At 41.0% G+C, this 17,139-nt stretch overlaps 1 protein-coding gene across 1 annotated transcript in view; it reads left to right on the top strand.

Annotated features, from left to right (window-relative positions):
• The window catches only part of SLC9A9 (solute carrier family 9 member A9), a 651,206-nt gene that overhangs the window by 387,114 nt on the left and 246,953 nt on the right, over positions 1-17,139 (top strand). Inside the window, exons 10-11 of the mRNA XM_005675475.2 lie at positions 9,192-9,305; positions 10,869-10,980. Of these exons, the coding sequence (XP_005675532.2) occupies positions 9,192-9,305; positions 10,869-10,980 (226 nt within the window). The remainder of the gene's footprint in view (positions 1-9,191; positions 9,306-10,868; positions 10,981-17,139) is intronic.

Below are 17,139 nucleotides of genomic sequence, written 5' to 3' on the forward strand. Positions count from 1 at the left end.
AGCAAAATGTTTACTTTCAAGACAAATAAGACAGTAGGATGAAAAGTGGCCGTTACTGTCTAAACTGTAAGATTACCTAAACTTCAGCTCTTCTGATAGAAATCCGCTTTCTGCTGTTAGAGCAAGCAGGATGAAATAAAATGATACCCTACTTGACTCTTATTTTTTATGAGCTGAAGGAGTAGAAGTAGGAGAAGCAGTTGAAAGTGAGAAGAGAACCAAATTTCAACTCAATGAAAAGAAAGATCTTCTAACAGTTGTGCTTTTTGCGACCCTATGAACTGTAGCATCATTAGGCTCCTCATCTCTAGGCAAGAATACTGAAGTGGGTCACCATTCCCTCCTCCAGGGGATCTTCCCAACCCAAGGACTGAATCTCATCTCTTATGTCTCCTGCATTGGCAGGCAGGTTCTTTACCACTAGTGCTACCTGGGAGGCCCCTCTAACTGTTACAGATATCCAAAAATGCCATTTACTTCCTTGGATAAGAGATGAGCTTTCTGCCTTTGGCCGTGTTCAATTATAAGCCAGAGAGCCCTAACCAAGAGTGTTGGAGCAATCAAGCATTGGCTAGACGTCTGGACTACATACATCACAAAGTAACTCTGACTTTGAAATCGATGTTCCTATATTTTAGGCTGTGTGTGTGTGTGTGTGTGTGTGTGTGTGTGTGTGTGTGTGTGTGTTTCCATTCATTGAAATAGATCTAAGGCCACTCTTATGTGGGGAACTGATATTCCTGATCAATATCATGATTATAAGCACTTTGAAGTTGCAGACTTGAAAAGATATTCTTAACCTAATGGTACATTAACTTAAATGCAACCTTACAAAACTCTGTACTTGTCCCTTAATAGCCTCCCAAAACAGAGGGAATCAAAAGCAGAAAACCTCCAGGAATAAGAACACTATTATCAGTGTTTACCGGCTAAAGTAATTTAGCAGACTCATAGAAAATGACCTTCCCTTTAAGTTATAAGCGCAAGGATTTCAAGAAAATCTGACTACAGTATTTATTCAGTTTAATGAAGCTCAATTCCTTGTAGCTGTAACTACATTTCTTTCCTTATATTAGCTTTACTTACTTAATGATGCCTATTCATCTTCTTAAGATGTGTTTTGCTGTGTTTTTATAGGCTGTGCTTTTGGAAGTCTCATGTTTTTAAAAAGTCAAATTAAGTTTAAAGGAGGACAATGAAAAATACAGGGGATGGGAGAGGGCTGGGTAGCAGCCAGGAGTGCATAGGGAACCCCAAAATTCTCAAAGAAATGACAAAGATGCAGCTCTCTGAACACTCAAGCCCTGTGAATAGCCTTTACTACAGGACCAGTAGAGCCCTGACCTTGAAGCATCTGATCTTGGATTTGAAGCCCACCTCCTGCAAATGGGGCAGAGACACTGCATGAAGTTTGTCTTATTTTAGGACATAGATTCATATAGATATAAAAATACACAATATATGTATAGCAATATTATAAAACTGTACAATCATTATATAAGACACAGTCCAGAAATTTCTCTAAGGGGAGAAGAGGTGATAGGAAAGGAGATTTGTCTTGATGTTATAAGAGCATGGCAAGACCTTTGGTTTTACTTTTGTGTTTTGAGAGGAGGAAAGAGAAGGATTGGATTGGAGGGGATGGTAAATAGACATTGTGGGGAGAAAAGTATGCCCCATCTTAAGTCACCCCCTGCTTCTACTAGTTGAGTACAAAGAAATTTACCTTTTAGGTTTCTTTACTAAAAATAAAAACAAAACACATGATCAGAATTACAGATATCTTCCCTACCAACAAAGAACTGCCCTGATGATCAAACAAGATGTATGAAACTCTGCTTTGTAGACTCTAATGTGTTACAAGTATTCACCGATACTATTACTAACTGTTCTTAACAAACATCTTTCTGTCCCTGAACCTGGATCTTGTCTAGTGGAGAGGCAGTGTAGTCTGGCAGAGGGGGTGTGGACTTTGGATAAAACTCAGGACAGCTCAGTTCTTCCCTTTATTGTGTTTTATGTGGACAAATGCATTAATATGGTCAAGTGCAGTTGTCCCAACTGTAAAATAGAAATGATAGTATCAATTTATGAGTTTTCTTGTTATAATAACATGAATTGCTAAATTTTTTGGAAAGCCTTTAACACATTCCTTAGCACAAATCCTAAAAAGTGAGTCCCATTTGTATTATTACTATTTTATAACAATAATACTGATATTATTTCATTGTTGTTATTTAGTTGTTATGTCCTGTCCAACTCTTCTGCAACCCCATGGACCATAACCTACCAGCTCTTCTGTCCGTGGGCTTCCCCAGGCAAGAATACTGGAGGGGGTTGCCTTTTCCTTCTCCAGAGGATCTTCCTGACCCAGGGATCAAACCCGCGTCTTCTGCACTGGCTATTCTTTACCACTGAGCCACCAGGGAAGCCCACTGATACTATTATAATGTCCCAAATCTAGAAAAGGACCTCAAAAGATTGCACTTGTACTTATTTGTAAATCTTGTACTTATAAAGCTTTGGCTTCGTAAGGAGAGGCTTCACTCTGGGTACCGTGATCATGACTGGCAAGAAAGCTTCCGTCCTGGTGGTAAAGATCACAGGTCTTCAGCACAATTCATCTCCTATGCTTACCTCTGGACCCCATAGGAATTATTGGGTTCATCTTGAACAGATTCCTTCAGGATTTAGGACCAAGCAAGTATTATAATCCCAGGAACAAAAGTTTATAATTCTAACAGAATATATTATAATGTTTGTTTGCAAATCCCCCCAATATAGCAATGAAATTGTTTATTGGTACTCTAGTTGGCTTCTTGCATCTCAGTGGGTACAGAATCTGCCTACAATGAAAGAGACACAGGCAGATGTGAGTTCAATCCCCAGGTCGGGAAGATCCCCTGGAGGAGGGTATGGCAACCCACTCCAGTATTCTTGCCTGGAGAATCCCATGGACAGAGGAGCCTGGTGGGCTACAGTCCATAGGGTCACAAAGAGTTGGACACAACTGAAGCAACTGAACACACACACAATCCAGTTTGTTCAGAATAGTTGTAGATATACCCAATAACTGATAAAAAATGAAATCTGAGGTATTCTCTAAAGAAGGCTCCCAGTTAAAAATAAAGGCAAATTTTATTAACAAACAAAAAAATTAATCCCAGGACAAAATTATGGAAAAAATAAAAGAATGTGTTTAGTTCTTTCTTTACTTTCACTTTTTTTTTTTTTACAGTTTTGTAGGTTCTTAACATCCAAATTAAAATGAATTTCAGTGCACTACTTGGACAAGTAGATGAAAGTCAGTATGTTGGGCCAAACTTTACTAAGTCAGATAGAGGCCATGTTGAGGAGTCCATGTGAATTTAATTAGTGTTAGTTAATCTGGGTGTAGTGAACTGCTGTAATATTTCTGCACATGAACCAGAGTAATATAATAGTTTCATTCTTTCACTATTCGGAGAAAGAATCAATCAGAATTAATAATAAACATATTTTATAAAACAGATATATAATAAAAAAGAAATGCTTCACCATGGCACCAGGTTTTCCTTCCCTTGCTTTCATGTTTAGAGTTGATATGATTTTTTTGATCCAAGAGAATTCAAGTTCTGGAAGATTCTTTGTGTAAAAGGTTGTAGTAATACTTGAAAAATGATCATATGTAAAATCTGCAATATAGTCAATATCAATGCAAGATAAATAAATAAAACAGATATGATTTTTTTCTTACTTTCTAGTAATTACAATAAGTAACACCAAATGAAAAACATAGTATCAAAGAAGTCTGTAAAAAACATGATTTGCTGACCATATTATGTTGCTTAATTAACATAGGAGTGGTTACCATGAATTTTTAGAGCTTTTAAAGATAGATTGTCCTCTTACACAGTTTAAATATTCCCCTAGTCTTGTTTGCACTATTAACTTGCTACTTTTTCCTGAAGAAAAGCTTTCCCAGGCAAATATTATTTTAAACCTGAGTCTCCATCAAATGCTAACAAACTGTGAATTAGTGGAAATAAAACAAATGTTGTTTACTGTACTAGATAAATAAAACGTTAATTCAAGTTATTTTTCATTGACCCTGAGTGGGAAGGAAGTAGATTCAAGGTTATTCATATTGAATACTGTATCAACTATTTTGACATTTGTTGTTATTATTGTTACTACTCTTATTGGTTCTGGGGTAGAGTTTGTTCTTTATTTTTTCAAAATTGACCAATAAATCTATTTCCTTGGTAATTGACTGCTCTGGGCCAGACTGGGGCAATGAAGGTTTAACAACCAAATTGGTTGCTTCTGTCAGCTTAGCCAGCAGTCTTTTTGGCACAGAGGGCCAGTTTTGTGGAAGACAAGTTTTCCATGGACCAGGGGATGGGAGATAGTTTTGCGATAATTCAAGCGCATTACATTTATTGTGCAATTTATCTCTATTTGTATTATATCAGCTCCACCTTAGATCAACAGGCTCTAGATCCCGAAGGTTGGGGACCCCTGCAGTGGAACTTAATGTAGATTCTCCTTCTGAAGCATGTCTTCAGGAGAGTTTTGCCCGTGAAACACAAAGTTGAATTTGCCCACACATTTTCATTAAGTGCCCCAAGAAGGAAGTTATTATTAAGCCTATTCATGCAGAGGAATTTTGCTACATGATATAAATAGACAAAGGAGTGCTAATCAATGCTACCGCCTTGCTTTGAAAGGAATCTTTTTTAAAATTCTAACAACCAGCTATAATTTAAAATGAGTCTATCAGATTGTCAAAGGTTTTTTTTCTTAAATTGATAAAAATTAATTTTGCAAGAATATGAGGAAAACACAGCCCCCACACCATTGTTAGAGATGAAAATTGGTATAATCTTTCTGATAGGCAGACTGGTAGTATGTTGATAAAGTAAAATTAATGTATTTCCTTTGACAGAAGTAGCCCATATCTGGATATTTCACCTAAGGAATAGTCACTCAGCTGAGGAGAGAGGTTTGTATAAAGATGCTCAGTACAGTTTTGTTTTTAAGGGGAAAATCTGAAACAACCAAATGTCTAATAATGGGTAATAATGGACACAGTGAAATAAAATTTGATATGAAGATATAAAGAGATTATGCTGCCATTAAAAATTGTTTAGTAGATTCAAATTTATTGCCATGGAAAGAGACTTATAAATATTATTGAGCTAATGAAAGTAAATTATATAAAAATACAGTTAGATTTATGTAGCATTTTGCACGATGACTGCCCTGGTGGCTCAGTGTAAAGAATCCTCCTTCCAATGCAGGAGACACGGGTTCAATTCCTGGGTCAGGAAGATCCCCTGGAGAAGGGAAGGACTACCCACTCCAGTATTCTTGCCTGAAGAATCCCACAGCCAGAGGAGTCTGGCGGGCTACAGTCAATACGGTCACCAAAGAATCAGACACAGCTGTGTGACTGAGGACACACACAGATAAGGATGCTTGATTATTTCCTAAAACCAAAAAGATGAAGAGTTGCTGTGAAAGCAAGGCTAAAGAAAGAAAATATTGGGGAAATATCTTTTTTCTACTCTATTTTTTAAATTTTCATTTTTAATTGAAGGACAATAGCTTTATAGTGTTGTGTGAGTTTCTTCCATACAAGAGCGTGAATCAGCTGTAAGTATATGTATATCCCCTCCCTCTGAAGCCTCCCCCCACCCCTTCCGTCTACCCATCTAGGCCATCACAGAGCACTGAACTGAGCGCCCTGTGTTACACAGCGGCTTCCCACTAGCTGTCTCTTTTACACATGGCAGTGTATACCTGTCAATACTCTCAGTGTGTCCCACCCTTTCCTTCTGCCGCTGTGTCTACAAGTCTCTTCTCTATGTCTATTCCGGTCCTGCAAGTAAGTTCATCAATACCATTTTTTCTAGATTCCATATATATGTATTAATATATTACTTCGATATATGTTTTTCTTTCTTGTAATTTAATTCAGTTTTTTTAAATTCTGAAAATAACATCTTTGTAGTAAAAAATTAATACAAACATTAAATGTCTGTAAAGTGAACAAGCTGTGTGTACATGTGTAGGTTAATACACTTGATGGATTCATCCATATACAAACATATTTTTTGTTTCTTTAACTTACTTTTTTTTTTTACTGTCTCACATTCAGAAGTCCTAACTCCAGCTAATAACAGCTGAATTCATCACACACATTTTTGAGCCAAACACACTGGTCTGAAAATGGGGGAAGAAGTGGACCCCAGAGACAAAATTGGGGTATGACCACTAAGAGGCTGAATGGATCCTAGTCAGCAAATGTCCTCTCTAGAGTAAAATACATTTGGGATGGGGACCCAAGAAGGGAAGGACCTATGCATTTAACCTTGATATGAGGTTATTAAAGCTATGACAAACCTAGACAGTGCATTAAAAAGTAGAGACATCACTTTTCCAGCAAAGGTCCATATAGTCAAAGCTATGGTTTTTCCAGTAGTAATGTTTGGATGTGAGAGTTGGACCATAATGAAGGCTGAGCATCAACGAACTGATGCTTTTGAATTGTCGTGCTAGAGAAAACTCTTGAGAGTCCCTTGGACAGAAGGATATCAAACCAGTCAATCCTAAAAAACAACTCTGAATATTCATTGGAAGGACAGTTGCTGAAGTTGAAGCTCCAATACTTTGGTCACCTAATGCAAAGAGCCTACTCATTGGAAAAGACCCTAATGCTGGGAAAGATTGAAGGCAGGAGGAGAAGGTGGTGACAGAGGATGAGATGGTTGGATGGCATCACCAACTCAGTGGACATAAGTTTGAGCAAACTCAGGGAGATAGTGAAGGACAGGGAAGCCTGGTGTGCTGCAGTTCATGGGATCACAAAGAGTTGTACACAACTTAACAACTGAATAATAACAGCAATGTGATTATTAATGTCAAAAACTGGGTAGTCTCTCTGGACTGAATATCTTCCCCCATCTTCCTCCTAACAAATTCATTTGTTTAAGCCCTAATCCTCAATGTGATGGCACTTAGAGGTGGGCTTTTGGGAGGTAATTAGATCATGAGGGTGGAGTGCTCATAAATGGGATGAGTACCTTCAGAAGGTGAAACAGTAGAAAGAAGTTCTCCCTTTCTCTCTGCCATGTGAGGACATAGCAAGTAGGTTGCTGTTTGCACGCCATCAAGAGGGCCTTCACCAGAACCAAATTGCCCAGCACTTGGATCTTAGAATTTCCAGCCTCCAGAACTATGAGAAATGAATTTCTGTTGTTCAAATCACTCAGTCTATAGTATTTTGTTACAGCAGCCTGGTGTGTTATGGCACACAGGCAAATCTCACTGTTTGAAAAAGTAAAGATATAATGAAATAGAAAAGTGTCCCCCATCTCCTGTATTTCCCCTCGTATTTTCACATTGTCTGTGGCTATTTGGGTTACAGTGTTTGTTTAGATGGGCTGGCCTAGAATGTAAAGTGAGTGCTCAGGATAATTGATGATCACTACGACCAACCTAGATAGCATATTCAAAAGCGAAGACATTACTTTGCTGACTAAGGTCCGTCTAGTCAAGACTATGGTTTTCCAGTGGTCATGTATGGATGTGAGAGTTGGACTGTGAAGAAGGCTGAGTGTCGAAGAATTGATGCTTTTAAACTGTGGTGTTGGAGAAGACTCTTGAGAGTCCCTTGGACTGCAAGGAGATCCAACCAGTCCATTCTGAAGGAGATCAGCCCTGGGATTTCTTTGGAAGGAATGATGCTAAAGCTGAAACTCCAGTACTTTGGCCACCTCATGTGAAGGGTTGACTCATTAGAAAAGACTCTGATGCTGGGAGGGATTGGGGGCAGGAGAAGGGGACGACAGAGGATGAGATGGCTGGATGGCATCACTGACTCGATGGACGTGAGTCTGAGTAAACTCTGGGAGTTGGTGATGGACAGGGAGGCCTGGCGTGCTGCAGTTCATGGGGTCGCAAAGAGTCAGACACAACTGAGCGACTGAACTGAATTGAACTGAACTGCTGCAGAAAGACCATCCTGTACCGAAAGAGCTGTGTCTTTTTAATCCATTCTTTCTATTACTGGTTTTAAATAATGTGTCTGACAAGATTCTGCTTTCTTTCTGTCAACTGTCAGTGAACAGGTATTGGGCATTATTTGTGGGGCTGTAAATACATTACATGAAAAAATAATGAGTCCTTAAAAAGTCAAGAGAAATGCCTCCAGAGACGTTTACCTCACATGGTGATTTATGTAGGTCTGGGAAGGAAGTTTCAGAAACTTCCAAATGAAAAGCCTGGAACATAAACTAATGTCTCTTCCAAATCTGCCTTTGCTGTAGCCCCTGGACATATTTCCCTTTCACTTCTAACCTGGAAGTTGGAGAATGTTTTTCATGTTCAACTTAAATTGTTTAGTTAATGATCTAAGAATAACTCTTAGGAGCATCCCTCAGCATAACATGTTATTACTCTATCCCTCTGACTGTAATTTAATGTATCTATTGTGTTCTTGCTGAATAAACTGATCCCTGGGATTAATCATTTTCTTTTTACCAGCTAGAAATTGTAGACATTTAATGGATATACCTACATCAGTCAATTTAATGAGTCTCATTGTCTGAAGTTTGAAATATGATACTGATCCTGATCATTCTAATGCTGAAATATAGTTGACACTCATCCTTACCACAAGTTTCTAAGTTCTCCAAGTTTGTCTCTCTTGCGTGCCTGAGGAAGATAATTTAGCTAAAGCTTTTTCTTTTTTTTAATTTAGTTCTTCCAGGGTCTGAGAACTCAAGTGCACCTTCTGGGTGATGTACAGAAGGGGCTAGAACATTCTTGCATAGTTCACTACAGGGCATATTAACCAAATCACATAGTTTCAGTTTCTGTAAGAGGGACTGTTCTGTCATCCCGGTAGGAATTGTGCCATTGAGGATCATGCTGGTAAATCTCACCCTGGGATATCACTGACAGCCTTGCAGTTGGAAAGGACGCTGAGATGTTGACATGGATGTGGCATCTGTCCCTGGGCAGAGAGCCAGGGTAGAGTCCTGGCCAGTATGGGCAGGTCCCCTGTGCCTCTCCGGAGGCTGAGCCTAAGGATGGCCTTCCCAGATACAGGAGGACCATCTAATCACCAAACACAGCCACAGGAAATTAAATGCACTCAAAGCTGAGTCATAATTCATGGCTTTTGTTCTCTGTTTTGTTTCCAGTTGTTTGAATTTATGAACTTCTTGGCTGAGAATGTCATCTTCTGTTACATGGGCCTGGCGCTGTTCACGTTCCAGAATCACATCTTCAATGCTCTTTTCATACTTGGAGCCTTTGTATCCTTTGAAATACTGAACACAAGGAGAAGAAAACAAACTACTTAACTTTAGGGGTTATTCTTTTAAATTGTTCATTTTCCTCAGATTTACTGCAAAGTTCAAATTCAAAACATGTAAGTAATTTGAGTTAGAGGAGAAAAGCATCCTAAGAAATATTGGGGCCTTTATTAAATGTCTGTGGTTCAAGATATAAAGTTTGGAAATTGCTGAGGAAAATAAAGGGGAAAAAACTGAAAGAGGAAGACTTTTTTGAATATTCAAAATATATTTAAAATATGTTATGAATCATTTACATAAAAATTATGTCACCCCATTTTTTTTTATGTTTAATCTGTGTTAGAACGTATCAGAAATCAGCCAGGCCTTAGAACTTTAGAAATACTTTCACTGAAAGATGGTAAAATCTTTTTTCCAGTGAAGACTTTGTAAAACGGATAGACAGAGTAAAGATCAAGTCAAATTACCATGATGGATGTGCTTTCACTATCTTAAGCATTATGCACATGTAAGTTTAATAAGACAGCCTCTTTCCTGTAAGTGAAAGAAGAGGTAAAGTCTAGACCTCACTTTTAATGCAGGGGGCTTTTCTTGCTCTAGGTCTGGGATCTAAGCATTCCCAGAGGAAATGGATGTCTATCAGAAAAGATACTGAGCCACTGTGGATGTTCCCAGGGATAGTCAGCAGCTGTTATCCTTGTTCCTGGTTGGAAAATGGACATGATGACCTCTGGGATCACAGGTAGACGATCCTAACAGCCAAGAGAGCCATCTCCTCTCTGGAAGCCCTGGTCCAACTAGGCACCAGCCCTGGCCTCTTGTTCTTTCACTGAGCAGAGAAGTGAATTTTCAAATTCCATCCAAGTCTTAGAAGGACGCTCCCTCTTTCCCAAGTAACTCCTACCATTTGAGGACAGACTAGCACAGACAATCAGGGAAGATGTCCAAGATGTCAGAAGGGGACAGATGAGTACCACCAGTATTTTCATAGATTTTTTAACCTGTATAGCTTGGATTTTAGTGAAATGCCTCTTAAAGCAGAAGTTGTTTTATACATTTAGACAGGCAATTCCTCTCAAAATTAAATTCACTAAAAGAAAAAAAAAATAAGTGAAGCTTGCTAGATTTAGAGAGTATAAACTGATGGAAAGTAAGATGATAATCGTGAGCCAAAGCACATTTATCCTTTCTCAAGTGCTGCTTGAGAGGATAATGGCACAGCCTCGGAATGGTCTCTGCCTCACATTTTGCAGCAGAATTGAGCATAGAGTCAGTTATCAGCCACATAAATGTGATGAGAAAATTTACGGTGATTGAAATGGTATTGGATTAACAATTTTAAACCGAGTATATGTTCAAAGAAGACCTCTATTATTTCTGGAAAGGAACTGACATTGAAAGATGAATTTTGGAAGCAGTTTAGACATACATGTATCTACATGTTGGTTCCTGTTTTCTGGGTCATAATATAGAGAAGCTTAAGGGCATAATATTTAAAGCCCAAGGACTATCACACTTATTGCAACAACATTTTCCTCAATGTTTCCCTGCGCTTATCCACAGGTAGCAATTTTTGTAGCCAGAGCCTGCAACATATATCCCCTCTCCTTCCTCCTGAATCTAGGCCGGAAACACACGATCCCCTGGAACTTTCAACACATGATGATGTTTTCAGGTATGTGAATTTTTTGTGTGTTCATGCAACTCCTCTCTCATATTTTTTTCCTTGTACTTGAAAACCATGTACACTATACATTATACTTAGAGACTTCTTGGGGAAGCATAACTTCTCTTTACCCCATTGTACCTACTTTCATGCTGCTATCCATACATTCTGTGCAACAATGGCATTTCTTTCCAGAAAGAAAATGAAATTAAAGAGAATATGGTTAAGATAGCCACGAGTTTCAATATCTGCCCGAAACGGGCCAGAATCTGGCCTAGAATAGCCACTGAACTTTTCCCTGACCTGTGCTCAGCCACTCAGTTGTGTCCGACTCTTTGGGACCACATGGACCACAGCCCGCCAGGCTCCTCTGTCCATGGGGATTCTCCAGGCAAGAATACTGGAGTAAGTTGCCGTGCCCTCCCCCAGGGAATTTTCCAACCCAGGAATCGAACCCAGCTCCCCTTCACTGCAGGCAGATTCCTTAACTGAGCCACCAAGGAAGCCCTTTCCTGACCTATTTCAGATCAATTTTCAGTTGGAGGAATTTGCATAATTGTTTCACAAAGTGCAGACTTACAGATAAATAGTGTGTAAGTGGTGCTGTTTCTGTCCAATGTTATGGCTCCTTCTCCTTAGAAACCTTGCTGCTTCCCTATGCAAAGCTCCAGGAAGTTTTCATGGTTAGTACAGAAGCAAATCACATCCAAGTATGATCAGTTATTAGTTGAGAAAAGCGTTAATAGCAATTCCACCAAATACCAAGAGCTGTCCTACACACAGGTGGATGAAACCAACAAAGTCTCTACTCTCAAACCATAACCTGAAGGCCCTTTTCCCAAAGAAAACAAAATGAACTTGCTGACTCTGAACTGCTCTGGGGACTGTGTTTCTTTACGTTCAATTAATTTGCCTACCATCAGCCTTTTCTTATTTGGAGACTTTTCCCCTTACATGCCTTCTATGTACTTGTACACTTATATTACAGTCAGAGGCAGTTCACTGGAAGATACATGAGAGTAAAACAAAGCTTCACAATAGAGCAAACAAAATATGGGGTATACAGGAGAATATGGAAAAAGTGAGAAAAACTATCATTTACTGAATATCTGCTGCTGCTGCTGAGTCGCTTCAGTCGTGTCCGACTCTGTGTGACCCCACAGACAGCAGCCCACCAGGCTCCCCCATCCCTGGGATTCTCCAGGCAAGAACACTGGAGTGGGTTGCCATTTCCTTCTCCAATGCATGAAAGTGAAAAGTGAAAGTAAAGTCACTCAGTCGTGTCCAACTCATTGTGACCCCATGGACTGCAGCCTACCAGGCTTCTCTGTCTGTGGGATTTTCCAGGCAAGAGTACTGGTGTGGGTTGCCATTGCCTTCTGCTTTGCCTCTCATTATAAATCAATCCTAGTGAAGTGAAAGTTAAAGTTGATCAGTTGTGTCCAACTCTTTGCAACCTCATGGACTATATGAAGTGAAGTGAGGTGAAGTGAAGTCGCTCAGTCATGTCCAACTCTTTGCGACCCCATGGACTGTAGCCTACCAGGCTCCTCCCTCCATGGGATTCTCCAGGCAAGAGTACTGGAGTAGGGTGCCATTTCCTTCTCCAGGGGATCTTCCCGATCCAGGGATCGAACCCAGGTCTCCAGCATTCCAGGCAGATGCTTTAACCTCTGAGCCGTATAAGTCCATGGAATTCTCCAGGCCAGAATACTGGAGTAGGTAGCCTTTACCTTCTCCAGGGCATTTTCCCAACCCAGAGATTGAACGCAGGTCTTCTGCATTGCAGGCAGATTCTTTACCAGCTGAACAAGGGAAGCCCAAATTAATCCTATGAAGCAGATATTAATCCATTTTCTAGATGGAAAAAATGAGGTTCAGAATCTCAAAAAAAGTTTAAGCAACTTGGCTGAGGATGAAATCATTCCTAAGCCAAGGTCTGTGAAACTTCACCTCAAAACCCAACAAATCCACGTTTTTAGAAGTAGGAATAAGGGCTTCCCCGGTGGCTTGGCGGTAAAGAATCTGCTTGCAATTCAAGAGACACAGGTTCAATCCTTGGGGTCAGGAAGATCTCCTAGAAAAGGAAGTGGCAACTCTCTCCAGTATTCTTGCCTGGAAAACCCCATGGACAGAGAAGCTTGGTGGGCTACGGTCCATGGGTTTACAAAGAGTTGGACACAACTTAGTGAATGAACAACAATTAGGAATAGAAGGCTTGTTTCACCTTCACTTCCCTCCTAGCCTGTTCCACATAGTAAAGGGTGGCAGCTCCCAGGTTGACAATGAATCATTTAATCAAGTGCAGGCAAATGGAGATCCAGAGTTTAAAAATGTCCTCCTGTAGGCCTCTGATGGTACTTCCCTACATTTCCAGATATGCCGGTGTGGCTTGCCCGAGAGAGAGAGTCATACAGAGTGTACCAGTAGGTGATCTTTAATTTAAAGCAGTGATGAACTTTGGTAATGATTAACTCTTATATTGGGACAGCAAAACACAGATTGGACCACGTAAAGAAGTTGGCACTGGGGTGCATTTTTGTAAAGCATTTCTAGGCGTTGGGAAGCACTGTTCCTTCATTTCCATCAAAATATCAGTAGCTTCACTCTGGAGAATTGTGGTTTATTTTTAAAACTGGGATATTATATTTTAAACAATGCTTTATTTTACAAAGAAGATTTTGAGAAAAGTGCAAGGTTTAAATAGCTGTCTTGGGATGTGAAATGTCTGCCCAAATAACCTCGTGGCTTGCTGGTTTTCTGGATTTGGCATCTTCTGTGTTTGCTTAGCTGTCAAATTGGAGCTGCATTAAAATCTGAGGCCAGCAGTATGGTGTGTACGGCCAGGGGATGTGAGGAAGCCCAGAACTTGATGATACCTTTATGGTATTCTAAAGTGGGGGGTCAGCGAACTAGGGCCTTTGAACCAAATCTAGCCTGCATGAATTTTGTGAATAAAGTTGAAACATAGCTCTTCCTCTCTTTATATAATACTGCCTGTGCTGCCTTTATGCTGTGCACGCTGTGCAAAGTCACTTCAGTCGTGTTGGACTCTGCCACCCCATGGGCTGTAGTCCACAGGACTCCTCTGTCCATGGGATTCTCCAGGCAAGAATACTGGAGTGGGTTGCCCTGCCCTCCTCCAGGGACTCTTCCAACCCACATCTTTTATGTCTCCTGCATTGGCAGGTAGGTCCTTTACCACTAGCACCATCAGGGAAGCCCATCTTTACTCTACAAGGGCAGAATTGTATATTGCAGTAGAAACTATATGATTTACAAAACCTCAACCAGTCCATTCTGATGATCAGCCCTGGGATTGCTTTGGAAGGAATGATGCTAAAGCTGAAACTCCAGTACTTTGGCCACCTCATGCGAAGGGTTGACTCATTAGAAAAGACTCTGATGCTGGGAGGGATGCTGGGAGAAGGGGACGACTGAGGATGAGATGGCTGGGTGGCATCACGGACTCGATGGACGTGAGTCTGAGTGAACTCCGGGAGATGGTGATGAACAGGGAGGCCTGGGGTGCTGCGATTCATGGGGTTACAAAGAGTCGGACACGACTGAGTGACTGAAATGAACTGAACTGAACTGAACTGAACTGAAAACAACTACTACCTGGCCTTGTTCTAAAACACTTTCATCCTCTAGAAGAAAAACTATAACTCCGTCACATTAATGGAATTGGCATTAATAGTTTAATTAGGGGAATACCCATCTGCCAGTTCCTATTATTAAGAACATTGACTTTTCCACTAAAAAGCTGTCTTCTTAGCTTTAAAATGAGGAAATTGCTATGTTACATGGTTATGTAATTGAATCATAGATGGTCAATTCTAAAGTCACTCTGTACCTTTCTAAGACCTTTTGTGGGTAATGTTTTGAGACTCATCTCCAGAGCAAGATAGGCTAGGCATTGGTCTCTTTCTGTGGATTAAAAGAGAGAAGGAAAGAAAGACATGGAGAACTTTGGAGTATTTTGCTCACATCCTGGCAACTAGTTAAGAGATGAAATTGAGACTTAAACCTGGGCCTCCAGACTTTGAATTTAGATCCTTCTCTGCCTTGACAGGACTTCAGATTTACCCTCAAGGTCATGAGCACAGAAGTTAAATCAAAGCTGTGCCCTTCCTAGCCCAGGCAAACTCCAGCATCCAGTTCACAGTAAGCCACACATGTGGGCGACCCCCTTCCCCCAGCCATAGGCTCAGTTCTACATTGCACCCACTGATCCCCATCAGAATGTAGGAAGGATCAACGGAATTCACCATGTGGAGGGCAATAGTTTTCTTCAAAAGAGAATGCTCCAGACTAGGCTTTGATTTTCTGCATAAATCCTGATATTCCATACCTCATATTCCACACCTCACTCAGGACCTAAAGTTTTCAATGTATTTGCTGGGAAATAAAGAATTTAAAAGGTAAACTTAAGGTAATGTAAGCCAGAGGAGGAGGTAAAAAAGCAGATCAAATACACACAGTCCAGCCTTTTCTGGGTATGTGGACACCACAGCTGCTGAGATCAGAAAAAACGACCGACCCTCTTAAAGAATATTTGCATTATAATGTAGTTTAATGTTCTTAATTATGTCCAGAGGGGTTTTGATCATGCAGTGATAAGGAAACTTTGAAGCTCGATGGTGGGACCTAGTTGTCCTTGCCTCACTGAGAAATGAAAATGAAGCCTTTCTTTACACAGCTCAAAACATTTTTCAGAGTCCTTAGAAGAAAGTAAATGACAATAACCCTCTATCTAAAATGGGTGAAAGTGAAAGTGAAGTCGCTCAGTTGTGTCGACTGTTTGCGACCACGTGGACTGTAGTCTACCGGGCTCCTCCATCCATGGGATTCTCCAGGCAAGAATACTGGAGTGGGTCGCCATTTCTTTCTCCAGGGGATCTTCCTGACCCAGGAAGTGTGAATTTATTTACATAGCCCCTCTGTCATCACCCAGCTTCTCATTTCACAGACATTTCCTTACAGGCTCCCTTAGGTAAGTGTTTGGGTGAACGGAGACCAAGCTGAGAACCCTGCCCTTAAGGCGGCTTGCAGTTTCAGAGAGAGAACTTGGCTTTGGGCCAATAAGCCCTTGCAGCACAGATGGTTCAAAGGCCAATCAAATAAGAGCCAGAATTTCTGTCTTAGTCAATTACACCTGCTATGTGACAAAGCCTTTCCTCCATCATCTTTACTCTCCCCTTGTACATGACTTTTTGGCACTGGGCAGGAAGAGAGCTGGTGATGCTTTAGAAGTAGAAGTGGATTCACTTGTAAAGTTAAAGAAGCTTCAGTTTGAAGCTCCCCAGGTCCCTGTTCCAAGACCCTGGGATGAGCCCTAGCAGCGTGTTCTGATGGTATATAAAATCTGTTAAAGATATTTCTGTCTCTTTTTTCTTAAAGAGGGTCCCAAATGTATAAGTTTCAGGGCCCATAAACCTGAATCAGCTCCTATCTCCATTCTGGAGGCACCTGAGGATGAGAGTTTGCAGAGGGATCCTGGGCTCATTACTTACCTCCTGGTTGGGGGGCGGGGGGGGGGTGGTGCAGGGGGGCGGCCTGCACACAGGGCCTGCAGTGAGCACTGAAGTAAGGCGTGGAGCTTCGTAGATGGTGGGGTTTCAGCAAGTTTGGGGGAAACCTCACATTGTTCCTGGATGATGACCGTACTGCCAACTCCACCACCCTCTGCCCTCTCCCCTCAATACTTCACCTTTGGCTTCTAGAGCCAGTTAAAGTGAGCAAAGCCACTGTCAGGACCCAGGCTGAATTTCTTCTCACCTAGCACAGGCCCTGTGCTAAGTCGCTTCAGTCATGTCCAACTCTTTGCGAGCCCGTGGGCTGTAGCCCACCAGGCTCCTCTGTCCATGGGATTCTCCAGGCAAGAATACTGGAGTGGTTTGCCATTTCCTCTTCCAGGGGATTTCCCGACCCAGGGATTGAACTTGTGTCTCTCATATCTCCTGCTCTGGCAGGCAGGTTCTTTACCACTGAGCCACCTTGGGAAGCCCAGCCCCTACCCAGTTTATTTTGTATAGACTCAGCGTCCACACACGCGCAGCCTTAGAACCTGAAAATGAGGAACTGTCTCAAGGTCAGGAGGAGTGTGGTCTCTTTGCTTCCTCAGTCTTGAGAAGCTTTTAATAATGCAAATTCTGGGTTTTTTTG

Source organism: Capra hircus, chromosome 1, assembly GCF_001704415.2.
Source record: "Capra hircus breed San Clemente chromosome 1, ASM170441v1, whole genome shotgun sequence".
Classification (NCBI taxonomy): domain Eukaryota; kingdom Metazoa; phylum Chordata; class Mammalia; order Artiodactyla; family Bovidae; genus Capra; species Capra hircus.